The sequence below is a fragment of the Triturus cristatus genome, chromosome 2_2 (genome assembly GCF_964204655.1).
Source record: "Triturus cristatus chromosome 2_2, aTriCri1.1, whole genome shotgun sequence".
NCBI classification, from domain to species: domain Eukaryota; kingdom Metazoa; phylum Chordata; class Amphibia; order Caudata; family Salamandridae; genus Triturus; species Triturus cristatus.
Window position 1 is genome coordinate 1,086,708,519 of NC_140582.1, and position 26,846 is coordinate 1,086,735,364.

At 47.7% G+C, this 26,846-nt stretch overlaps 1 protein-coding gene across 3 annotated transcripts in view; it reads right to left on the minus strand.

The window, feature by feature from the left end:
- Window positions 1-26,846, minus strand: part of ST3GAL5 (ST3 beta-galactoside alpha-2,3-sialyltransferase 5) — a 495,924-nt gene that overhangs the window by 99,084 nt on the left and 369,994 nt on the right. For all 3 annotated transcript variants that reach the window (XM_085642613.1, XM_085642614.1, XM_085642612.1), the window contains one exon: window positions 7,322-7,665. In XM_085642613.1, coding sequence (XP_085498739.1) covers window positions 7,322-7,665 — 344 coding nt within the window. The remainder of the gene's footprint in view (window positions 1-7,321; window positions 7,666-26,846) is intronic.

Sequence of the window (26,846 nt, forward strand, 5' to 3'; positions counted from 1 at the left end):
CTTTCGCAAGCGAGTTTCTGCTGCTCTGTCCCCGCGTGAACGCAGCGCGCGCATGGCGCACTTTAACTTTCTCTCCCTCTTAGTATCAGTGATGCGCTGGCGGCCTCGCTCTCCGACACACATCAGTGTGATGGCTGTAATTTATCCAGCCCAAACCCCTCATCTGTCCAGGATCACCGCATGTGGCAGCCTCGCCAATCTACCCCACCGTGCGCGAGTCCGCCGATTGTCTGCCATAACCCCTGCTGAAGCGCTGCCCGGCCACCGCGCCGCCCAGTCCCGCAGCCAAAAGTAGAGATGCGCCCCTGCCCCAACGCGATTCCCCCCTCCTTCCCCAAGTCCTCCGCCTCCCCTCCCCCCTCCAAACACCGCGCAACCACCATGTGCTCCTGCTCCAAACCCCCACACCCCTGTGCCCTCCGCTTCCCCCACCACCGCTCCCATCCGTGTCCGGGGCGACTGTGGGGGCAAACCTCATGTACCACATTGTTGCAGCCATTGATGCACTAATACACTCCGAAACCCAAAACACATCATTTATTTCGACACCTTAGGCCCAGGCCCTACCCATTTCCTATCTCAAAGTCGACTACATACAGCTGCTTTACCTCTTCTACTTCTTTCTCTCTTCTCCATTTCGCCACCCTCGCTTTAGGAAGCTCTTTCTTTCCGGAAACCACAAGGAAGCTGGCGCTGTTGCAACTGCATCAGTTCTCTCACCGCATGCTCGCATTTAGTATACTTCGCTGGCTGCGAGAAACGTTTCTGGTAGATCTCCCTGTGCGTGCCCCGGAAGTGTGCGCAACGGCATTCTGGAACAGGAGGGAGCCTCGGGTCCTTTCCGCTGAAGCGGCTGAGCCAAGATGTGCTCCAGAGGATGAATGAGGAGGCAACGTGAGAGAGTATGAGAGGTGAGAAGGGGCAGAGGGTGCGAGGGGAGCATTTCAAATCCTTTTATCTTTCGTATGTAAAGACATACAGCATTTATAAAGTCCTCTCTCAGTCTCAAGTATGCTTAGCTGTATTGTCTATGGCGTCATTAACTATTAGTCTTATTTTATATAATTTTATATGACGACCTAGCCTACTTCAACTTACATTGTTTCCAGCTGTGATGCTTATTAAAACATAGTCCATTTTCCCTTTCTGTTCTTTTTCTATCATATGTGCTGACCTGGTCCTCTTTCTGCTTCTGATTTATTTGTAGCTTTATTGTCAATGACGTCATAGTCCTCACTCGGCTTCTATTTTACATTATTGCATATGACAACATAGTGCAATTTCAACTTCTAGCATAGTCTGTGTTCGTAGGATTATTTAAGCTGCACAGCGTGGTTTTGGGCGACATTGGACTCTTGTGATTTAAGTTTTACAGCATACGGCAAATCAAATGTGAAGTTAAATAACATTCAAGTTTTCAGAGCATGGAATACCTACAAAACGAAGACTTAATCGGAAAGATCATGGGCATGAAGAGAGTTAAGAGCTATGGTTCTTGACATAATCAGAACATGCATTGAAAGCGTGCGTCATCGCGATCGCTCTGAAAGCGAAAGTGATCGCGATGACACACAGGTTTTCAAGGTGTTGCTGAAGGCTAGCAGTTCGCGTGTGCACGGTCGCGTGAACGCAAGCGCTAGGCTAGCCAGCAGCACTTTGAAAACTCACATACAAAATGTCTCTCCGAGCCAGCGCATGTGCTGGGCTCAGAGAGACCTTAAAAGGGTTAATAAAAGGACGAAAAATCCTGCCAAAAAGTCATAGAGGGTTGCTCTCTTTCTGGATCAGCGCTTGACTGGCACGGAAAGAAAAGAACTGACGTCAGCGTGCCGAGATAGTTCCTATATAGGTGAAGCGCACGTCACTTCCAGTGCCGACGTCACCCAGAGCAGATTGATACCACCTACCATAGCACAGGTCTGAGGGTATCACTTGAAGAAAATTCTTCCGGAACCAGTCTGACACCTATGAAATTCAAAGGTAAGGAATCTGTGGCAAGATGTCTCACTCAGATACAGAGAGGCACTCGTATGTCTGATAAGACTGGTGGAAAATTGGATAGTCTTCATCAACTTGTTGTGTTTTTTATCTTTGTTTTTAACTGAGAAACAACTTTGAAGGAGAAGAGGACCATGAAAGTGGGTCCTCAACCGAGACCAGCTTTTACATTCCTTCGGATGATGTGCGTTGATGTGAAGCTTGGCTTCACTATCCCAGATCACCTTTTGATTCACCATGGCGCTTTCCTGCCAAAACTTAGAGATGTACAATAAAAACCAGGCACCAGAGGCAAACCAGGTGGGGGTCGTCACAGACATCTGTTTGTGACAGTCCTTGCAAAGTTTATATCCTGTAGTCTTTAGAGGAGATATATCCCTTGCACACTTGGAAATGTTGACAAAATATCCTGTCAAATAGCAGAAAGGTTGAGTGAGCGACCTCTGGATCGACATCCTAAGGTGTGAAAAAAAGAAACTAACATCAGCGTGCAGGGGTGCCAATTATATGTGGCTCTGGCGCCACTTCCAGGGTGAGAGAATGTCGACGCAGAGCAGCACTATCCATCTACTAATGCACACGGGAAATGCTAGAAAAAAAAATCTCCAGCCCTGGTCTGGCGCCCGGGGGTATTTAAACAAGGTGAGGAATCTGTTGTTAGAAGTATCCACCAGAATTGCTTATTTTAATGCCGCCTGAAATATATAGTGTCTGGGGATGTCAGGTATTGGACATAAGTATATGAAATTGCTTTGTCAATATGTTCCTAGAAACAGGAGCCTCGTCAAGTCCCCCAAACCCAGGATGCACAGCCAGGAAATTATCAGTCGACAGAGTTCAAGTGAAATCTTCAGGTTTAGTCTTTGTTCAATCCATACGTAATTCAGTTTCGTCCGTTCATTTTCCATTCTTAACTTTTTTCAACACTAAATTCCACAGTGCCCTTCAGGCTTTTCTTCAAAACTTAAAGAGATTCACTGTTCTTCGTAACTTGCCCTTCTTCAGGGGATCACTATTATGCAATGCTAAAAAAATATTTAAGAACCCTTAACTCCCAGCGTAAAAACAGACATTCTGCTGTTATATGCCACTTCAATTGTATGAACTACCCACCACTGAGTGTAATCTGAAGGTTAAAAAAAACACCAAAAGAACCCATGCGTAAAATACAGATGTATGAATCCCATGTGTTTTACTCAACATAACCGTGAACCTATTCGTGCCAAATCCTTGTGTGCGACATATTAGAAACCACCCATGCGTTCACGAACAACCAAAAGCATAATTAAAACAAAAATAAAAACAAAAGATGTACCTGCAACGATATGCCACGTCTCCACGTCCACACTAACAGTGATGTTTGAACCAAAGCAAATGTGCCGAAAGTGTCTGAATAAAACCACGTGACAACCACCCTAAAGAAAACAAGACAACATCCTGTATTTTTTCAATCCACATCGGTGCACCAACGCAGTTCACCACTTTTAAAACATGCTGTATGAGAAATACAAATCTCCTGACCATGACGAACAAAAACAGGGATAAAACCTGTCCTTGTCCTCACTGTGCAGAGCTAGGACTGTAAAGTGAACCTCTGATGCCAAGTTGCCAATGGACTACGCTTTCAACAATACACTGCATGACAGGACTAGCTCGAAGGGTGCAAACGAACATTGGACAGAAGATGCAATGTAACCTGAAAAGTTGTAGAATGCACACCACTTTCGTTGTGAAAGTGTGAAAATGTTGAGAGGCGTGTCGACAGAGTTCAAATAATTCAGTTTCGGCCGTTCATTTTTCTTTCTTTTAAATGGAAAATGAACGGATGGAACTGAATTACGCATGCATTAAACAAAGACTAAACCTGAAGGTTTCATTCGAACTCTGTCGACTAATAATTTACAGGCTGTGCATCCTGGGCCAATAGGTTGCGCTATAGTATACAGAATTCATGAACTATAGACCGTGCCTGGTTACGAATTACTTGTCACGTACGGGGTTACGTAAGAGGGAACCTCCTAAGTCCCAGAGAAAGACCAGGCAACGCAAAGCACGTCATCAGAGCTTCTGATCAGAACTGCAATTATCCTTCCCAATGAGTGACGCCCTTCTCAATGTATGCCGATGGGCATCAGCTGCACACCACACAGTAAGGCTAGTGGCCTGAATAAACAAGCTTTGGCATTGGCAATACATCTGGCTTGCATTCCGAGTAAAGAATAAAACCATATAAAGCCCTGCTAGACGGAAAACACAAAGCAAACTAGTATTGTTTTCCGTGCAGCGTGCATCTGTAACAAATAATGTCATGTCATGATTCAGTTTACTTTTGAGATTACAACAGCTCCACATACTCTACAAAGCAAGCACTCCAATAGGACACACGATGATACACCAGGCAGTAACACAGGTTTCCTCTGATGGAGCCAAAGCCCACTCAATGCACATTTTGAAGAATTAACAACAGAAATGCAGACAGTCAAGTGAGACATACACAGTTCTCGTCAAACAGCTGCTGATGGAGACTTGTGTCAGGCAGGAGTGTAGGCAGGTACTCTTTTTTGAGTGACTATTCTTAAGCCCCTCACTAGCTGGCACAAGAACCATACCTTCAAGTTGTGATAAAATGCTAATTTGAGCCAATCATAAGCAGGCTCCGAAACGAGATCTACCAGATAGTACACATGCTAGAAGAAAGCTAAATCAACAGCAAGTAGAAGTTTGCAATCCAATATAAATGCCTATATACCTTACATAGAAGAAATTATTGATTGAAAAGGGATTTGTCTTCCTCAGACTCTTAAAATCTATCAATATGAGCCTTTTATGGCTGTCTCACTTCCACCTCTCTTCCAGGGGCGGACAAAGCCTCTTAAACTTATGAGCCAATTATGGATCATAACACAGGGGAGACCTCTAAATTTAATAGGTCATTAAAGAAAAGAAAACAGGACTACCCTCAAGACTATTCTATTTTCCTAGTTTGACTCTTTTGGATAGAAACTGCAACCATAAGGTAATAAGGAACTAGATCACCATATGTTGGTCAAGGACTTCCAAAACTTTTGATATTCACTTAATGTGTTTTTAAATAGATGTAAGATTAGAGTGGCTTTGAGTGGATTGGCGTAGAGTTCAATGTTGCAGAGTATACTGCTGCAGAGTGTAGTGCTATACAGTAAAGTGACGAAGAGTAGAGGGGGTGGTGCAGAGCGGCGTTGAAAGCAGTGGCGCAGAGTGCAGTGGTACAGAGTAGAATAGAGTGGCGTAGAGTGATTTGGTGCAGAGTAGACGGGCATAGAATGCATTGGTTTTGAGTAATGTGGTGTAGAGTGCATTGGCATAGAGTGAAGTGGCATTGAGTGCAGTGTTTCAGAGTAAGGGGTCAAAGTGGAGTGGTGAAGAGTGGTGTAGAGTGCAGTGGTGTATAGTGTTGTAGTATGGGATAGAGTGCATTGCCATGGAGTGGAGTGGAGTGGTGTAGAGTAAAGAGGTGTAAAGTGGAGTGGTGCAGAGTAGAGTGGGGTAATGGAGTATGCATGGTATGGTAACGTACAGCCATTACAGACAGCAAATCATCAATTGAAATGACCATTACATTTGCACTCACATACAATTTTACTGATAAAATTATGCAACAAACAAATGATAAATAAGTCAACACCCAAAGTATTGATTTGATCATCAGCATGGTTAATTTACAAAAATGTAAACTGTAAGTGCCAGATAAAAAAATAACATCTGTAAAGCCTTCCTCAAGCAGATCCCCACTAGCCAGCATGATTCTCATATAAACCCTCTCACTTTGAATTAAGAGAAAGAAAATACACACCAAGCTCCCTGGAAGACACAGCCAGACATTTGACCTCTCTCTGAATGCACTGTAAATGTATCAAGATAAGAACAAGATTTAAAGGCCTGTTTACAGAAAGCGAATTTGTGGAAAAACACAGTAAACAAGGTATGGGCAATAGGGGGGACAAACGTGGGCTGGACAGCCTAAAGCAAATAAAGCCAGCAAATAGGAAGCCAGAGAATGTGAATTACACACCACAAAGCCAATGGTAAGCAATGGGCGGAATGCATTTCTAGGTCAACTATCTGTTTAGAAAACCAGACCGCTGTGCTTTCTGGTAGGCTGCAACCTAAACAGGGTTTGGATGTGAAACAGGGGTGGAGGAGAGCGATCAGACTGATTTACCCTGCCATCAAGAAGCTCTTTCAGAATGCAATGTTCTCTGCATTGGTATGGGACAGTACAGATTAAGTTTCAAGATTTCCAGTACAAACCAAGTTTCCGAATTACCAAGGTAAACTGTGATTTCCACTTTCAGATTCTCCCTTGTAATATTATATTAACTATGTGTCGTAAACCTTACGATTTGTTATTGCGTTAAAAAAAAATCTTTAATTGTTTTGCATTAAGGCTTTGCATGGCAACACAACCATGGAGCGAACATTAGCCTACATTTGCCAGACAAGTGTTGCAACCAACAAGCTAATTTGTCTTCGAAAACAAAAATTAGGTGGCATTCCTAATGCATTTATCTGAAGTCAAAAACAAACATGAACGGCTTAGCTAGGGGATTAAATATGTATTACTAATTACTCTACCATAAGATGAAATAATTACACAACTGGCAGATGATGATTTGATAACAGCTCGATGGTGATCCAAGCTTACGCCTCTTTGGAGCATTCTTGATTTTTTCCTAGGAAGGGTGAACAATATTTTACTAATGTGTTTAATCAGCAACTCAAAGATCAGCCTAAAGCTTAGAGAACTTTACGACATCTGCGATCACATTGTACATGAACCACCAACAAATGATAACTTCACTAAGAAACTACAGACCTTTTGCATCATCTCCTTAGTGCGGACCGGTACAACTCTACACACACTGCCTTTCCACAAGGGTCTACTACTGCTGCACGTGTACATTTGGGACTTCTGGCTACAGGAAGGAAGCCTTCCTATAGAGCTTTGCACAGACAATGACAGTTGGCTATCATACAACCGAGTGTTTGCAATGAAACCATGTAGTTGGAGAAGATTGTCAGCACCATAATATTGTCTCCACAAAGTTATACAAAAAATGAATAGCAAGTCCCTTGGACCTTGGTAGTTTTTCCAATTTTTACAGCAACAAAAGTGACCAAACAACGAGGTCAGGTCAGGTCACATCCACCCAGTCGTATCAACAAGCGCTCCAGCATCACACAGATGTTCTTCTGTAAGGTGGTTAGCTTTTCCTAGTCACGCCCTAATTATAGTGTGACGTGACTAAAGTCGTATGATTATGTATTAGAAACAAACAAATACCTTATTACGATGTCATACTGGTCAACGGCATGACCTATTTGCAAGCCGTGAAGGATGCCACCATTTCCAACCACGATACAGCGTTTACAGGTCTTCGATTTCAAGGGTTCTGGCAGATCTTTGTCCGGCATCAGTTTTAAGAGGCTCCGAACATCATCAATGTAGTTGTGAAATCCAAATGGTGGCCTGTACTTGAAGGAAGACTCATTCAAATGGGGGCCCTCGCTCATGAAACTAGCAAGGTTCACGGAATACTTTTCATTAAACAGTCTGTACATCTCCTTTTTAGCAAAAGAGGGTTGGCACTTTCTTTCCAGGACTTCTTTGGCGTATAGTTGTGTTCTCTAAGAAAAGAAAATGAAAATTAATGAACAAACTCACAAAGGTAAATTTACACTAAATGGAAACGACGAAAAATGAAATTTAGCCCACAGGCCTCATTACTATAAGTTCAATACAATTACTGTACATCATCCAAATTGGTTAAACACTACATCGCCTAACCACTACATGCAACCCATCCATGAATAGTCTGGTATTATGCAGTCACAGTTAAGAAATATTTTTATTTTAAGTTACAGGTAATGATTATTTAATTAAACTATGGAAAGGTAGCAAACAAGCAAACAAAAAAAAAAAAAAAAAGGAGGGGGGAGAGGGTCTCTCCCACGACGATGCAATGTTCCATGATTTGGTGAAGGTGCTCAAGTGAAGCAGAGTAGGGTGGTGTAGTGGTCAAGCAATGTACTTTTGCATAATGAAACAATACAACCGTGATGAATCCTGGAGCTGAAGGCAAAAGATCCCATAACAAACGTACTCTGTTTCGTAGACTGGCTGCCTATGGAATACGGGGTAGCCTTCAACATGTCCTGCACGACCCATCCTGCTCACTGTCCTTGGGTCCCTAAACAAATGACCAAACTTGGCCATCAGTCTATAAACTAACCTTCAACTTGAGAATAGCAACTGAATACTATCATGCTAGCAATTTCGAAAACAAAGATACACTCAAACTCATGTGAACACGAAGATCCGAAGCTTAAAACCGAGCCCTCCTCTTTGACAACAGCTCCTGCATGAACTGAAGAATATCCTATCCCACCAGGTCTTCCCACCCAATGTACTAAAGGAACACTGCAATCTACCGGGACGGCATCCAATGTCAAGTAGCAGCACTCAAAGGATACGGAGGATTACTACTTCACCTTCAGAGAGGCAGATCCAAAGGCCCCCTTTAGGACTGCTGGTGAAAGACCACCAGCCTCGACCTCGTATCCTCCCTTACTTGCCTAGCACTTTCCCCCTCCCTACTCCAACAGTTTTTATTTTGGTTATTATTTTCTTCATAGTACTTTACAGGGAAACACCCCAGCCCCAAGGCAGAACAAATGTTATACATAGTAAAAGGTCATAAGGCCATAAGGTCAGCAGCACATGAATATCCCAGCCAGGTATATTCCGCTCTGACACAATAGGTTTCTGATTTGTCCCGGTTCACCCTGGCCCTCGCTGTCGGATTAGTATACGATATCTAGGACAGCAGCTCTTTTCCAATTCCCAGTCTCCTAATGGCAGAAAACAAGCATCTCCAATCGAGCGAGTAGGATGACTTTTTTGTTTACAAAAGCACTGCTCATATCTGGACTCAATTCTTTCTCAGAAGCAAATAAGCATTTGCAATGCAATAGGTCTCGCATTTGCGAGAATTAGAGCTACTGGCATTGTCATTTCTTTTTTTTACTTATGAGTTTTGGAGGGGAGTGGGTGTGTGTGGTGTGGAGTGGAATTATGTGGAATATTGTGCAGTGGAATTTTGTGGTTAGAATCTATGGGGTATTTAGTGAACAGCAATTATGTTGAGTGGGACTGTGTGTTATGGAGAGTAATTATGTCGTAGGGTATTATGCGTTGTGGAGTAGTTGTGCAGTGGAGTTTAATTATGTGGTGTGCTGTTTAATTTTAAGGGGTGTTTTGGAAGTATGTGGTGTGATTTGTATATACGTGGTATGTTATGCAATTGTGTTGTTGATTTGTATTATGTGATCTTGTTGTTGAATTATGTGATGTGTAATTGAACAATGTTGAGTTGATTAAGCACTGCCCCAGACATTTCACTTAATAAAAGCAGGAGAACAGTGGTGATGAAATAAAGGCTTCTAAATGGGGAATAACAGATTCAGTGCAATGACACTGATTTTCGGTTAATCTGTGGCCTACTGTAGTATACAAGGAGTACTTAAAAATGTAGGCTAACCCCTGTTGAGCATACAGTCGCACCTATGGTTAAAGTACTACTTTAAAAGTGGTGAATTTCTCTTTTTGAGTGTTGGTGTCTTAGCCATCAGTTGCTTTAGTTTGTTTACATTTTTCCTAATTTTTAAAGAAAAGCACGTTATTTTTAAAAAATGTGAGAGCATTGAAACGAAAGGCACGTCTTGCAAAACAACTGTTTTGGATTACCCTTGCAGAAAAGACTGTTACTTAGATTGAAGAAACAAAGAGATCTTTTAAACAAAAAAGAAACGTGTCATACAGTCTCAGAGAACCTTACCAAATAAGATAATGAATATGCTACTTACCAGTATGCATCTGTTCTTGGCATGTAGGGCTGCTGACATTCATATCTGTGCATAGATCGCCGCCTAGTGTTGGGTCCGGATGCTTGCACGTTGTTGTCCTGGAAGAGTCTTCGAAGTATCCTGGGATAGGTGACTCTTCCCCTGGACTACAGTGCGCATGGGCATCCTCTCCATCCTCAGATTGTTTTTCGCCATTGTGGCAGTGATGGAGTAGATACAGAAAGTGATGACCATGCTTACAGTAATTCTGAGAGCTGCAGCTGCTACAGGCGCCGGGGAGGAGGGAGGGCGATATGAATGTCAGCAGCCCTACATGCCAAGAACAGATGCATACTGGTAAGTAGCATATTCAGTTCGAGGCATGTGGGCTGCTGAATTCATATCTGTGCTCCTATTAGCGGCGGCTACCAGTGCCAGCTGCAGCGGTCTGAAAAAGAGTTTTGAGAACAGCCTGTCGTACAGCTGCCTGCTGTTTTGATTGCACATCTACACAATAGTGTTTGGTAAATGTGTGTGTAGTGGACCAGGTGGCTGCTCTACATATATCATGCAAAGGGATGTTTCCCAGGAAAGCCATGGAGGCCCCTAACTTGCGTGTTGAGTGGGCTCGTGGGGGAATCTTTAATGTGCGTTTAGCCTTTTGATAGCAAATTTGAATACATTTAACGATCCATCTGGCTATACCTGCTTTGGAGATAGCGTTACCTTTGTGGTGTGGGGCAAAGGCAACGAAAAGTTGTTTAGTCTTCCTAAAGATCTTAGTCCTGTCGATATAGTACATGAGAGCTCTCTTCACATCTAGTGTATGGAGTGCTCTTTCTGCGACAGTTTGTGGGTTTTGAAAGAAAACGGGCAGTTCAATAGTTTGATTAATGTGGAACTGCGATATCACCTTGGGCATGAATTTGGGGTTGGTACGTAGTACGACCCTGTTGGCGTGGACCTGTATAAATGGCTCTTGAACGGTTAGTGCCTGGAGTTCACTAACTCTTCTTAAAGAAGTGATCGCTACTAGGAAAGCTACTTTCCAGGTAAGGAATTGAATCTCGCATGAGTGTAGAGGTTCAAAGGGTGGACCCATCAGGCGTGTGAGGACCAAGTTGAGGTTCCACATCGGAGCCGGTGGGTGGCTTGGAGGAATTACTCGTTTGAGTCCTTCCAAGAATGCTTTGATGGCAGGCACTCTGAATAAAGAGAGGTGCTTCCTGTTCTGGAGATAGGCTGATATTGCGGTCAAATGGACACGTATCGAGGTGTACGCCAGATTGCATCGGTATAGGTGTAAGAGGTAACAAATTATGTTTTGGATGGATGCGTCTAGCGGGTTAATGTCATTATTATTGCAATAGATGACAAATCTTTTCCATTTGGCTGCAAAGCAAGCTCTGGTAGTGGGTCTTCTAGCTTCCTTAATGATGTCCATACAGGCAGGTGGCAGGTTTAGGTAGCCAAACTCTAGGACTTCAGGAGCCAGATTGCCAGGTTCAGCTGTTGCGGATCTGGGTGCTGAATCTCTCCATGGTTCTGCGTCAAATGCACGGGTTTGATCCGCAGCCTTTGATGCGGCACCACGGAAAGTTCGAGAAAAGTGGTGTACCATGGCTGGCGTGCCCACGTTGGAGCAACCAGGACGAGTGTGAATGAGTGTTGTCTGAGTTTGCGAGCCACCAGCGGTATCAACGGTGCTGGGGGAAAAGCGTACGCAAATCTGCCGGACCAGTTCATCCATATCGCATTGCCCTGCGACTGTGGATGTGGGAACCTGGCGGCAAAGCTTTGGCATTTTGCGTTTTCGCTTGTGGCGAATAGGTCTATCTCTGGATGACCCCATTGCTGGAAGTACGGTTGGAGTACTGATGGGTGTAACTCCCACTCGTGCATCTGGTGGCTGTGTCTGCTGAGCAGATCCGCCATCTGGTTGTCCTTGCCGGGGAGGTGTTCCGCCATGAGGAACATGTTCCTCTGAATGGCCCACTTCCATATGCTCTGAGCCAGATGAGACAACTGTGGAGAGTGTGTTCCTCCCTGCTTCTGTATGTAGTACATGGCGGTCATGTTGTCCGTCCGGATCAACACGACTTTGTTGCACAAGTGTACTTTGAATGCTTTCATAGCCAGGAAGATTGCCATCAGTTCTAGAAGGTTGATGTGCATCTTCTTTTGTTGTGTTGTCCATAGTCCCTGCACTGTGTAGTTGAGTACATGAGCTCCCCATCCCTGGAGAGACGTGTCCGCTGTCAGTATTATCTGTGGAACAGGCTCTTGGAACGGTCGGCCCTTGCAAAGGTTTTGTGGATTCCACCAATGCAGAGAGTTGTATGACCGACCGCTCACCAACACTAGGTCTTTTAGTTGTCCGTGAGCCTGGTTCCATTGACGTGCTAAGCACTCCTGAAGCGGGCGCATATGTAGTCTCGCGTGCGGGACTATGAAAATGCAGGAGGCCATCATGCCTATCAACTGCATGAACACTCGCGCGGGAAGGGAGTGTTGTGGTTTGAACTTGGAAATCAGCATTTGCATGCTGTTGATTCTCACTAAATTTGGCTGAGCTGTGGCCGCCAGAGTGTCTATGGTCGCACCTAGGTACTGTTGTATGTGTGCGGGTTGGAGATGTGATTTTGGGTAATTTAGTGAGAACCCCAGACTGTGAAGGAGGTGAATGGTGCGGGACATGTGGCTGGCACATTGCTGGGCTGACTTTGCTTGAACAAGCCAGTCGTCCAGGTAAGGGTAGACGTGTATGTGCTGCCTCCGTAGATGTGCCGCCACAGTAGCTAGGCACTTTGTGAAAACTCTGGGTGCTGTTGTGACGCTGAAGGGAAGAACCTTGAATTGGTAGTGCTGCCCTTGAATAGTGAACCTGAGATATTTCCTGTGTGATGGGTGAATGGGTATGTGGAAATACGCATCTTTGAGGTCTAGTGTGGCCAGGAAGTCTCCCTGTTTGAGCAGTGGGAGGACTTGTTGCAGGGTGAGCATGTGGAAATGCTCCGAAAGAATATAGCGGTTGAGGGGTCTCAGGTCTAGTATAGGTCTGAGTGACCCGTCCTTTTTTGGTATTAAAAAGTACAGGGAGTACACCCCTGTACCTTGCTCGTGGACGGGTACGACCTCTATTGCGCCTTTTTGCATCATGCTTAGCACTTCCTGCTGTAATAGCGCTAAGTGCTCTGAGGACATAGGACGGTGTTTTGGGGGTATTGTGGGTGGAGTAGAGGTTAATTCTAGGCAGTAACCGTGTTTGATAATATCTTTGACCCACCTGTCCGTGGTGATGGAGTTCCACGTGTCCAGGAACTTTTGCAACCTTCCCCCGACAGGTGTTGTGTGGTCGGGAGGAAGGGAGAGGGCGTCACTGTTTGTTCTTGGGAGAGGATCTGGTATTGCCGTATCCGCGTCCTCTGCCCTTTGTGCTTGAACCACGATATCCACCCCTGGTGTTTTTATCGTAGGTACTTTGGGTGTTGCCCTTGTTGTAGGTTTGCTGTGACCCCTGTCCTCTACCTGCTCCTCTATTACCGGGGCGACGAAAGGAGCCACTCCGAAAGGTCTGCGTTTGGAGAGCGCCCATGGACTTTGCAGTGTCTGTGTCCTTTTTTATTTTTTCTAGTGTGGTGTCAACCTCTGGCCCGAATAAGTAGTCTGGGTTGACCGGCTGGTTGAGGATGTTATTTTGCACCTCAGGTTTGAATCCGGAGATTCGTAACCAGGCGTGTCGTTGTAACATGACGCTAGTGTTTATGGCTCTGGCAGCTGTATCTGCGGCATCCAGTGCACACTTGATGGATGCGTTTGTGAGGAGTTGTCCCTCTCTGATGAGGATCTCTGCTCCCTCTTTGTATTGGTCAGGGAGATGTTGTAGTAATGTTTCTAGTGTGTCATAATGCGCTCGGTCGTAGCGACCCAGGAGCGCTTGAGTATTGGCAATATGCCATATGTTAGCTGCTTGGGCCGCAACCCGTTTGCCGGAGGTCTCTAACACCTTGGACTCTTTGTCCGGGGGAGGGGCATCCCCAGTCGTCTGCGAGTGCGCCCGTTTACGAGCATTCGCGACTACTATGGAATCTAGAGGCAACTGTCCTCTAATATAGGTAGGATCCCCAGGCGCTGACCTATATTTTTTGTCGATTTTGGGGTTTATTACTCTGGCCCTGGTGGGTTCTTTGAAAATGTCCTTTGCTGGATTGAGGACACCTTTCAACATGGGTAGAGTTTTAACATGTTTTTCTGAGGATGCGAAAGTGTCCATGAGAAAATCGTCCTCGATGGTGTCAGAGTGGAGTTGAACACCATGATTGGCCGCAGCACGTTCAATGAGGACGTTGAATGCGGCAGTGTCCTCTGTGGGAGACGTTTTTGCTCCATAGAGTTGCGGGTCCTGTGCATCCATAGGTGCACCCGAGTCTACAGGGTCATCCCAAGCTTGGTCAGGGTCCTGTTGGCCTCGAGGGTCCATATCTCCGGGGTAGGGGACGTGGTCACCCATGTAGTCCTCCAAAACGTCTGTGTCGGAGTGTGTCGGAGAGAAGGACTGTGGATCTTGGTAAGAGGCATGGAGAGGCTCGTAAAGAAGTGGTTCCGAATCCACTGGCAGCTTTTTCTTTAGTGGGATCCGGTAGGAGTCCAAAGCTGGCTCAGAAGTTATCCTCCTCTTGTGAAGCATCATTCTGCCTGTTGCGGCATCGATGATGTGTGAAGGCGACGTCTCCGTAGGAGAGTGTTCTGCAGGTGTGATCCTGGTGTGGGTGACACGTGTTCTGATTTCGAACAGTTTTGGCGCCGTGGATGGTGGCAGGCCAAAAGTGATGTTGGCCGGTGCCGGAGAAGCTTTTTGAGCCTTTTTCGGCTCGGAGCTCGATGTGTCCTGGAGGGCCGCCTTATCTTTGATGCGTTGCAAGGATGCTGAAACTTGCCGCACGTGGAACGCCGACGGTTCTTTGGCGCCGACTGGTTCCGTTGAGGCAGGCGTGGACGTCTTCGGTGCCACGGGGTCATCGAGTCGAGGAGAGGTAGTAGCTGTCGACGGCGTCGATGGTTGTGCCTTTGGTGCTGGTTTGGAAGTGATGTGAGATCCAGCAGCCATTTTGACCTTTGTGGTCGGAGCCGATTGTTTCGGTGCCGGGAGCCGAAGCGGCTTGGCGGTACCGATGGTCTTTTTCCGTGCGTCGGCGCTGACGTCGGCTGCTGCAAGCTCGGCACCGAAGTCCCTTTTGATGCGGTCGGTGCCGACGGGTTTGGCTGGCGTCGAAGGCGTGGTGGGCTTCGATCCGACCAGTGTGACTTTCAGTTTCGGTTTCTGCTGAACCGAGACGGCTTTAGGTTTCGGTTTCCATGAAGGGAAACCAGCCGTTTTGGGTAGTATAGGCTGCCGCTTAATATCCGAGGCCGGGCCAGAGGGCGGGGCCGAATGGATGCGGGATAGGTCTTGGGTAAGGCCCGAAGGCGATCCCTCGACCGGAGCCACAGACTGACGCACTGGGATATCCAAAGTCTGTTCGGGTAGGCCTTGCTCGTCACCGGAGCTACTCTCTTCGGCCCCTAAGGCCTCATTGTAGTCTCCTACCTCGGTGTCGGCTTCGTCTCTGTGGAAGAGTTGTTCTTCGACGTCTTCCGATCCGCAGTCGTGTTCGGAAGCGGGGCTGGAGGGTAGGTTCTCCACGTCTTGCACATCTTCGTCCTCGGCGTTGAAGATGTCAGTCGGGGCCGGTGCCGCTTGCTGCGCTTCGAGCCTCGCTGCTCGACGATTCCGGAGAGTCTTCTTGGATCGGAATCGGGCACAGGCCATACATGTGGAATCGTCGTGATCCGGTGAAAGGCATTTGTTGCACACCGGGTGGACGTCGACATGGGGATATTTCGCATTGCATACAGGGCACCGCTTGAAGGGCGTCCTCGATTCCATCGTCGATGTCGGGTCGATGGGCGGGTATGATGCGAAAAAGTTGGTTTCTGGAAGTTAGTAAACTAACAAATAACTATCGATACCGATCGGGAACAGTACCGACGCGAACTAAAGGCCTTTTGGCCTGTAAAAAGTTTTTCCTAACTTGAGTCAAGATAAGCACATCCGAACCCAATGGCGGAAAAAAACAATCTGAGGATGGAGAGGATGCCCATGCGCACTGTAGTCCAGGGGAGGAGTCACCTATCCCAGGATACTTCGAAGACTCTTCCAGGACAACAACGTGCTAACATCCGGACCCAACACTAGGCGGCGATCTATGCACAGATATGAATTCAGCAGCCCACATGCCTCGAACTACATCTTTTTAACTTGTCCCATATTTATTACGTTTTTGTAGGTTATTTATTATCTTTTGAGTCAGTACCACTGTATTGCCAAGCTGTCAATCACCACAAATCGCGTCACAATGTGTCTGTTTACACACAGCAGAGCAGCAGCCCTTAACAAGGAAGGTGGCAAGCGAACAGGAGAGCGCTCCCCGCCTTCTGCATGCCATCTGAGCGGGCCCTAGCGTCCAAAAGCAAATAAAGATGCCAACGGAAGAGTGGGTGAAAGGGGGAAGAAGGGTGTGGCACAATGACCAGCGATGCAGAACTAGAGAAACCAAATTAGAGTCTGTATCGGCATGAGCTGGACGTCCTGCTATAAAGCAGTCTATGTATTTAGAGAGGCTGCTGCCTTTGAACTTGTTCAAACCCACAATGCTGGGACAGAGAGGAATGAAACGTAAACACAGCCTCGCCCACTGACAGACTGCAGAATGCTAATCTCCACCAGACTCACATTACAGCCCTGAAGTGGCTCGGCTCTGCATCCGTGTGGGATCTGCATTTACGAATGTGCGACTTCGACATGTTGTAAGATGATGATTGGCTAGCAACGCTCTATAGGAATTGGATATACATTTCATTCCATAGGTTGAAGATGGGATCTGAAGAACGGAATTGTCGTAACTCGCATAAAATAATAAAGATTACCCTACTACGTCCTGGAAAAACGATTCATCCAGTACAGGCAAAAAAGGGCTCAAACGAAATGTGCCAGTTGGTAATAAAAAAACATACCCTGCTAAAACAGTTTGGAAACCTGCTCGAATAGCACAGCGGAACCTACACAGTGTGGAGGAGGGAGGAGCTGGGGTTCGTGCCCCAAGCCGACTGCTCGTTTGCAGGGAATGACTTTCCCGATAGAGCATTTTCGAAACAAAGCAGAGTGATGCAGAAAAGCAGAGTGATGTAAAACACAGCAGTACGAGGTGGACAGAAAGACAGGGTAGAGGTCGCCTCGTTTAGCTGCCAATGCTGTCGGTTTGAGCCAATGAGCTTGTGTTAGAAGTTTAATGTGGCTGTCATGAATGTTAGCAAGGCGAGAGTGATGATTCTTGTACATGAGGTGATTGGGTCTTAAAAGCTAGCTACCCTTAACTCCAGGATGGGCCTAGGCGATGGTATTCACAGGATGAGCCGGGATACGTGGATGTTCACAGGCACAACCCTCTCCTTAAAAGCTGTAGTGATGAAGCAGTCAAAGGTGAGAGCGGCCATGACACTCGAGGAGAAATCGAAGAGAGATTTGGCTCAGGGCAGTATTCATGGTGGAAGTGAAATGAGAGGCTCAGACTGCGAGCCACAAGCTTAAAACAGGGTGCGAGTGCGCCAAATCCACCGCATACATGAGCACTACAAACAGCAACCAGTCTCTCAGAACTGAGAAACACTGGACCATGCATGTCGCGTGAATGACGAATCTGGTAGGTGATAATGGGGAAAAAAAAACCAGAAATATACCTTCCGTAAACAGTGCCCCGCCCATGCAGCCTACCTGTCATCCAAACTCTCACCGGCCACTCTTGGGCTCTTGGCAGAGCATTTAAACAAAAGAGTTCTCCAAAACAACACATAAAAAATTCAAGCATAAGCACAGTGTACTTGACCGGCGCTCCTCAGCCTTTAACGGAAGTGAGGTATCAGCTGTGTGAACAAGTTAGCAGGCAGCAGAGATGGTAAGCAGCAGGCTGGATTACACTCTGTATAGTGATTACAGCAGGTCTTGCAGACTTCGCATTTGCGCTGCCTTGGCTCGACCTAAAAACATGGTTAGGATATGAATAGCTGATCAACCAGGAATAAAACCAGCTTGGTCATGTAGAACAAGACCCCTTATAACAGAAAGAAGGAGATTGTCAATCATTTTAGCCAAGATGTTAGTACAGTGTTAAGATGAGACAGGGGACTGCAAGATGCATGTGAAACATCCAGTTTACAGGAATAGCTGCTTCCCTGAGAGGTGGCAGAAGGAAGCCACAGCTATGTGTTTCATCGAATATGGCTAGAATATGCAGAACTGAAACAAAAATGTATGTTTTTTTTTTTTTTTTTTTAAATTCTTTTTATTTGCATTTTTAAACAACAGAAAACAATACAATCCACTGCTGTGTACATATAACATGTTATGGACGAGACTGCCGCCCTCCACTTCACCGCTAGTAATACTATAGATATGCTCCCTCACAAAGTGTTCGAACCCCATGCGCTTGACCCAACCATACGCCCACCCCCTCCCGCCGTACTGTCTCCCGATCCATCTATGCAGTCCAGCGTGCACTACATGCCATCCGACCTGCATCCGTCCCCCAGCAATAGCAGGGAATTAACTTGAAAATTACAGTTCTTGAAGCGTTGTCTGCGCCAACCAGTGAGTAAAGGGTTCCCAGATATCCTTTGGCCTGGAACGCATCGGCATCATCTCCCAATATAGCGCTAGCTGCGACTGGCAATATACTACACTTCGCACCCAGTCCCTGATATTAGGCGCTGTAGCCACCCCCCAGTGCATCGCAACTTGGCGTTTGGCTAGTAGGATAAGCATCGCTGGCAACTTCCGGTGTTTGGGCTTGACCATAGGCAATATACCTAGCAGTGTAGCCTGCGGGGTGCATGGGATCTGCAGACCAGTGATCGTTCCCACTATGTTTAACACTTTGACCCAGAAAGCCGCCAGCGGGGGACAGTCCCACGCCATATGTATGAAGGTCGCCCCGCCCGCGCGACACCGCCAGCAAGCATCGGAATCTCTCAGTCCCATGCGGTGGAGCCGGTGAGGGGTACGATATATCATATGAATATATTTAAAGTGTATCAGGCGAAGTCGGTAATTAGGGGATAGGACCCCCAGGAGCCTGCAGCATAGATCCCAGTGTTCATCAGAAATGTCGGAACCCAATTCCGCAGACCACAGCTCACGGGCCGCCGGGATCACTACAGGATGGCTAGCTTGCATACGTTGGTACAATCTGGATATAAGCTTGCGTCCTGATTCCACCACCAGCACGTTCTCCAGGGCTGGTAAATCTGGCGGAGGAGCCGGAAACGTGGGAAACAGTTTTTGACCTGTGTGGCGTAACTGGCAGTAAAGTAGCGTGTCTAACAGCGTCGGAGCCTCCTCGCCACACATCTGCTCCAGCGTGATGAAGGAACCCCCCGGGAACAAGTCACCCACTGTGCGAAGGCCGTGCGCCGCAGCCCGCTCGCCAGTGCGCATATTCTGCAGCGGGGACCACATTGGGTTATGTCGCAGCGGCATTGATCCGGCATACAAGAGGTCCAGTCCAGCCCTGCGTCGCAGCCCATCCCAGGCCCATCTAAGTGCGTTCACCGGGTCTATGTCAGCGCATCTCCGTTTGTGCGGCGCATATAGGGCCACGGCGAGTGGCAACGGTGCCGCTCTATCCGTTTCTATCGCCACATGTGGCTGGAACGGCGTTGGGTGGACCCAGTGGTGTAAAAACTGTGCCTGCGCGCAGTAGGCGTAGAGCGGGAAATCCGGCGCCGCCAGGCCTCCCTGTCGCTGCGGGAGAGTGAGGGCCTCCCACGCCACTCTCGGCTGCCTACCGCCCCACGCCAGCTCCACCATCTGCGAGCGCAATTGGCGCAAAAAACTAGCAGTCAGGGGCAGCGGAATGTTCCCGAAGAGATATAAGAACTTCGGCAGGATGACCATCTTGGCCACCGCAATCCTGCCCGCCAGCGAAAGGGGCAAATGCTTCCAGCGGCCGACCCGCTCCTCGACCCAGCCCAGTGTACGCCCATAATTCTCCGACCATATTTGCTGCATATCAGTGCTGATCCAGACCCCCAAGTATCGCACCGGTCCGTCCGCCCATTTCAGCGGGCAATTCGGGGAAAAGCGAGTCGTCCCGGCCGTCAAAGGTAGAATAACCGACTTCTCCCAATTTATGGTTACACCTGATAGCAAGCCATACTCTATCAATTCTCCTGTCATGGGCGAAAGGTTTTCCCGCGGGTCGGTTACATACAAGGTAATATCATCCGCGTACAGAGACACGGTCAGTGCCCTCGACGAAAAGCCTATGCCCCGGTTTGCGTGGTGCTGTCGGATGCGAGCCGCCAAGGGCTCTGTGGCGATGGCAAATAGCAGGGGCGATAAGGGGCAGCCCTGTCTCGTACCCCTCCCGATGGCAAAGGGCGCAGAGACCAGCCCGTTAACCCGTACCCGGGCAGTGATGTTGGTATACAACAAGCGAATATAGCCAATGAATGCCTCACTCATACCCATTCGCTGCAGCAAGGGAAACAGGAATCCCCACTCCAGGGAGTCGAACGCTTTTGTTGCGTCCAACAGCACCGCTACGGCTTGTACATGCGGGGCTAAGTAGTGTAGCACCCCAAATAAAGTTCGAAGATTGTGAGACGTAGAGCGGCCCGGCACAAAGCCCGATTGGTCAGGCCGTATCATGAGTGGCAGTACCGGTTGCAACCGCAATGCTAGCATTTTCGCGAAAATCTTTGCATCCGTATTAATTAAGGACAGCGGCCTATAGGAATCGCAGTGTTGCGCGTCTTTATCCGGTTTTAAGAGGGCGATAATGACCGCCTCTCTCATCGATTCCGGGAGCACACCCGCTTCAACGGCCTCAGTATATACTGCCAGTAGTTTGGGGGCCAGCAGATCCGCATATTCCTTATAGAATTGTGCCGGTAACCCGTCCGGTCCCGGCGCCTTCCCGGCCGCCAATGCGCCTATCGCCTCTTTAACGTCGTCTATCTCAAAGGGGCGATCAAAGTACCCCTTTTGGTGTGCATTAAACCAAATGAGCTGGATCGTATCAAAGTATCCCGACAGCTCCGACAGCGGCGGCGCACCCCGGGTGTGGTACAATTCTTTATAAAAAGTCCGAAACGTATCTAGAATTGTTGGAGGAGTATACGCATGCCCGCCCTCCGGTGTCGCCACTGAGGAGATGAAGGGGGATGGCCGCTGCGAACGCAGCAGCAGAGCTAGCGTCTTGCCCGGTCGGTCCCCCTCGCCATATCTGCGGGCCACCGCCTGTTTAGTCAGAAACTTAAGCTCCCTATCGGTTTCAGCCTGGTATTCCGTGAGCTTGATGCGTGTTTCCGCCAGAGTTGACGCCGATAGGTCCGAACAGTACTGCACCTCCAGAGCATGCAGGCTGTCTTCCAGCCGCTTCAGCGTTCCCCTGATGGTCTTCAGCACCGCGGCCTGTCCCGCGATGCAGTGACCTCGTATTACCACCTTGAAAGCGTCCCACAGGGTGCCTTCCGACGTAACAGAGCCAGTGTTCTGTTCAAAATATTCCGTAACGCGTTGGTATATATCTTCCCGAAACACCGGATCGGTCAGGGCCTGTGCTGGTAAGCGCCACGCGAAGGGCGTCACATATGGCTGTGGCACGCGTAGCATCAGTTCCACTGGCGAGTGGTCAGAAAGGGTGCGCGCCCTGTGCGCGACGTCTGACACCCATGCATGTACCTGTGGGGTTAAAAGCCAAAAATCCAACCTGGACCAAGCTCCCCTGTGTGGGGTGAAGCAGGTGCCCTCCCGCAGCTCGGGGTGCAGAACGAGCCACGAATCTAATAGCTGATAGTCCGTCATTAGGCCACGGAGGAGGTCAGCCACATGCGGGTGATCCACGCGGGCCGCTCCCTCCCTGTCTAGTTCCTGCGAGATTACCACATGCATGCGCCCTCTCCCAACGACTGTGTCTTGTGCCAGACATGTCGGAAGAAATCAGGGTCGTCCGAGTTTGGGCCATATATGTTGACTAGTGTCATTGGCATGTGAAAAAGCTTCCCCTGCAATATTATGTAGCGCCCCTCAGTGTCGGCATGCACCCGATATGTTTGCCAGGGTAGGCCTCGCCGTATTAAAATGGCCACTCCCCGGGAGTAGCTGGAGTAGCCGGACGTGTGTATTTCGCCCCATCTAGCATGTCGAAGCCTCACCCCGGCTACTTGGGGCAAATGCGTTTCCTGAAGGAAACAGATGTCAACTTGGTGTCGTGTCAGATATGCATGGGTCAAACTGATCTTACGATGGTCATTCAGACCACGAATATTCCAAGTAAAACAACGCAGCGCGGTCAGGTATGTGTGCGGTGGTGTTTCCTACGCAGCAATGGGTTCAGTAGCGGCAGCGCGCATGTGGTTCGCAGGAAGAGCTCTCGCTCTGAATTTCGTAACAGCAAGAAGAACATGGCAGCGGTCAGCGGCAGGGCCACATCATCCTGTAGTATTACATTCAAATAGTGCAGTGTAAGAAAACCAAACAACATTAACCAAATCCCCTCACCACCCACACCAACCCCCCAATCATGTTGAGACACTCGCCCCCCCCCCCACCCCACCCAACAACTATATTGCATCAGTGAAATTACGGGAATCATCCCTGTGAGGGCGTGGGTCACCGGCATACTCCCCTGTCCAAAAGGCGACAGGGTGGCCGAACATTACCGCCCATTAACATATACACTATCTGCCTGCGGCGGGGTAAGCCCAACACCGATCCCCTCACAAGTTCTCAGTCAATGTTCAAGAGTAGTCCCCGAACCTCGTATCCCTTGACCTCTCCGTTCCCCACGGCAGCCACGACACTCTATAAGTTCAGAGTCTCCGTACTAGAGCAACAAGCGATACGGTACAACCAAGCTGTCCGGCGTCTCTATACGTTCCAGTTCAACGAGTACATAAAATGTAGGCCTAGTTACACAACGTCACTAAGCTGGTCGTGCGGCGGTGTCCCCTGCCCGGAACGTTTGTCTCTCAGCGTCCGCTCCGCCTGCCTCGCAAATTGGAGTGCTTCCGTCGCAGCCGTGAAGACCATCGGTTTCCCCCCGTGGTGGACCCTTAACTTAGCAGGATATAACATCGCATATTTTGTCCCCACTTTCTGGAAGATCCGCTTCGCCGGGAGGAATTCACGCCTGGCGGCCTGCACAGCCTGAGAGAAGTCGGGAAACAGTGATATTGCCATGTTTTGGAATGTTAGCTCACCTCTTTCACGTGCCAGCCGTAGGATCGTGTCTCTGTCTCGATAGATGAGGATCCTGGCAAGGATCGGGCGCGGCGGCGCCCCCGGCACCGGCCGCGGCCCCAGAGTGCGATGTGCCCTCTCAACCAGGAACATGGCCGACAGGGCCTCACCAAACAGGTCGCGGAACATCCCTTCAACGAAGTGCTCCATAGTGCCAATGTTCGTGGATTCCGCAATACCAATAATTCTCACGTTATTTCTGCGAGAGCGGGCTTCCAAATCTTCGTTGCGACTCTTTATCACCTCCAGGACCTTGTCCATGCGCAGCAGCTGCTCCCGGGTATCACCGCTACTCTCTTCACAGTCGGCAACCCGCTCCTCTACCGCCGCCAGTCGTTCTTCGAAAATGTATGTTTTTTTAATAGTCAACAGTAAAGAAATCAGCTCCCGCGGCTCGGTCACCGGCCATCTTTTCGACAGTCTTTTTGATTTCCACCAAGACCAGCTGCATCAAATGTTCCCTATCACTGTTTTCCAACCATGCCCACGTCAACCTATCAAAATATTCTAATATGAGAGTAAAACAGTGAAGAGTAAAGGTGCTCACAGTACTACCTGAAGCAGACCAAGAAACTGGGGGTGTCAAAGTAGAGAATTGTTGGCAGATTTATAGTTGTTTTATCACAAGCAGCTCCTATATGGCTTACCATGCCACAGACCCTGGCAACCGCTTATTTTCCCATAAATGTAACATTGTGTTCTGCAAAGTCACTGAACTCTTAGCTTATAATGAATCTCCCTAAGCACTCTGTTGTCACCAGTGAAGGAATGGCCCAGTTTAAAGTCCTAAATCTTGGTATCCTGTTTCGCACTACCACAAATCCATTTAAGGAATAAATGCCTTAAAATCTCACATGAGGCACTGAAGCTAGAGACAGAAATCAGATTGTTACGGAAATAGCATGATATAGCCTCACCCACTTCAAATTTGAAAACCGAGCCCAGCAGGGCATAGGAAGGAAAATGCCAAAGGAGAACCTGCGGAATCCATGCTGGCCGCATAATCTCCAAAATGACAGGAGCATGGTTGTAAAGCCTGCATGAGAAAAAAGTGCATTCAGGTACCCACAGTCAGACCATCACTCCCATGCCCACGAGCAGCAATCAACATGGAAGCACACACTAAGAAAGGATGTGTAAAATGTGTAAATTTCCCGACATCAACCACATCAACTTGCTCTATTGTAGGAAGTAACTCCCTAGTAGTAGCTGATGGTCTCCTGGGATCACCTCGAGATCACTCTAAAGTAGTATTCAGAATGACACTGGATACCCCTCCACATTTGACGGTCTAGGAGTCCAGACTAAATAGTGACTGCAGACAGGCGTAGAAGTGTGGGCATTCGAAATCTGGGACACAGACATTGAGGAGTGTGGTGGACAACATACAGCATGAACAACTAAGAACCTGCTCCCGTGATCTCCCGTCGTCTTGATGTCTCAGAATGAGAAGCCCTTCCTTATCCATTAAAGGGCACCTCTAGCATGCGTGCTATAAGAGGCATACAGCCACCGGTGTCTCCGTCGTAGCCCTTTCATTATGAGTCCACTGAATAGGCATCTCCCAAATGAAGGCTACTTCCACTTTGTCTCTCTTCAAATAGATTGCGAACTTCATAATAGATTGTTTTTCGCCATGATGGGAAATGATGGAGTTTGTAAGAAACAGAAAAGATGTCCATGTGAATGTATCTAAGTAAGATGACACTGGAACAGATACAGATACAGGTCCCGGGGAGGCGGGTGGGCGTATGATATTCTGCAGCTCTACATGCCAAGAACAGATGCATACTGTAAGTAGCATTTTCCGTTCGAAGCATATGAGCTGCAAAATTCATACTTTTGTATAGACTGTACCAGCAGTGACTCCCTTAGCGGTGGTCACCTGTATCTGTTGCAGTTGTTTGGAAAAGTGTCCTTAAGAACAGCTTGGCCTACAGAAGCCTGTTACTTCGCCTGCACGTCTACACAATAGTGTTTGGTGAAGGTGCGTGTGGTAGACCATGTCGCTGCCTTACAAATGTCTTCTAGGGGAATGTTCCCTAAGAATGCCATGGAAGCCCCTAGTTTGCGTGTTGAGTGTGCTCTAGGGGGAATTGTTAATGTGCGTTTTGCCTTCTGGTAGCATATTTCAATGCATTTGACTATCCACTTGGCAATTCCAGCTTTGGAGATGGGGTTTCCTTTATGCGGTGGAGAGAAAGCTACAAACAGTTGGTTTGTCTTTCTAAACTGTTTAGTCCTGTCAATGTAATAAAGTATAGCTCTTTTGACGTTTAGTGTGTGAAGAGCTCTCTCGGCTACGGAATCTGGGTTTTGAAAACATACTGGTAACTCTACAGATTAAGATGAAGAGCAGAGATTACCTTGGGAAGGAATTTTGGATTGGTTCTAAAAACCACTTTATTACGATGTATTTGTAAGAATGGTTCTTGTATGGTTAAAGCCTGGATCTCACTTACTCTCCTGAGAGAGGTGATTGCCACAAGGAATGCTACTTTCCATGTAAGGAACTGCAGTTGGCATTAGTGTAGAGGTTCAAATGGAGGACCCATGAGCCTAGTAAGGACAATGTTTAGATTCCACACCGGAGAGGGTGGCAGTGTGGGAGGAATTATCCTTTTAAGGCCTTCTATAAAAGCTTTGATACCAGGTACTCTGAACAATGACAAATGTCTGTTTTGCAGGTAGGCGGCAAGGGCAGCCAGATGTAATCTTATGGATGAGTATGCTAGATTACATCTTTGTAGATGCAGTAAATACCGAATGATGTTCTGAATTGAAGCATCTAGCGGGTCAATCTTCTTGTGATTGCAGTAAATGACAAATGGTTTCCATTTGGCTGCATAGCAAGCTCTAGTAGTAGTGCGTCTGCCTTCTTTGATAATGTTCATACAGTCCGGTGGGAGATTAAGGTAACCAAACTCTAGGACTTCAGGAGCCAGATTGCTAAAATTGAGTTGTGCTGGATCTAGGTGCCTTATCTCTCCATGGTTCTGTGTCAGCAGTTTTGGGGAGAGACATAATTTTTGGTGTGGAACTACTGAGAGTTCGAGGAGTGTTGTGAACCATGGTTGCCGTGCCCATGTGGATCATCTTGAGAGACTGTTGCTTGAGCCTGCGTACTACTAGCGGAATGAGTGGGAGTGGCGGAAAAGCTACGCAAATATGCCTGACCAGTTCATCCATATTGCATTGCCCTCGGACAACGGGTATGGAAACCTGGCGACGAAGGTTGAGCATTTTGCATTTGCATGTGTGGCGAACAGATCTATGTCTGGGTGGTCCCACATCTGGAAAAATGGTTGAAGAACTTGAGGCCGAAGTTCCCATTCATGGATCTGCTGTGTTTGACGACTTAGCAGAGCCGCAATCTGATTGTGCACTCCTTGAAGATGTTCTGCCAGAAGAGATATTTTGTGGAATGGCCCAGCTCTATAGGCTTTGTGCTAGGTGAGACAGCTGCAAAGAGTGTGTACCTCCTTGTTTTTGTATGTGATACATTGCTGTCATATTGTCCGTGCGGACCAGGACAGTCTTGTTGAGGAGATGTGCCTGGAACGATTTTAACACTAGAAATATTGCTGGTAATTCTAGGTGATTGATGTGGAGCACTTTTTGTGGA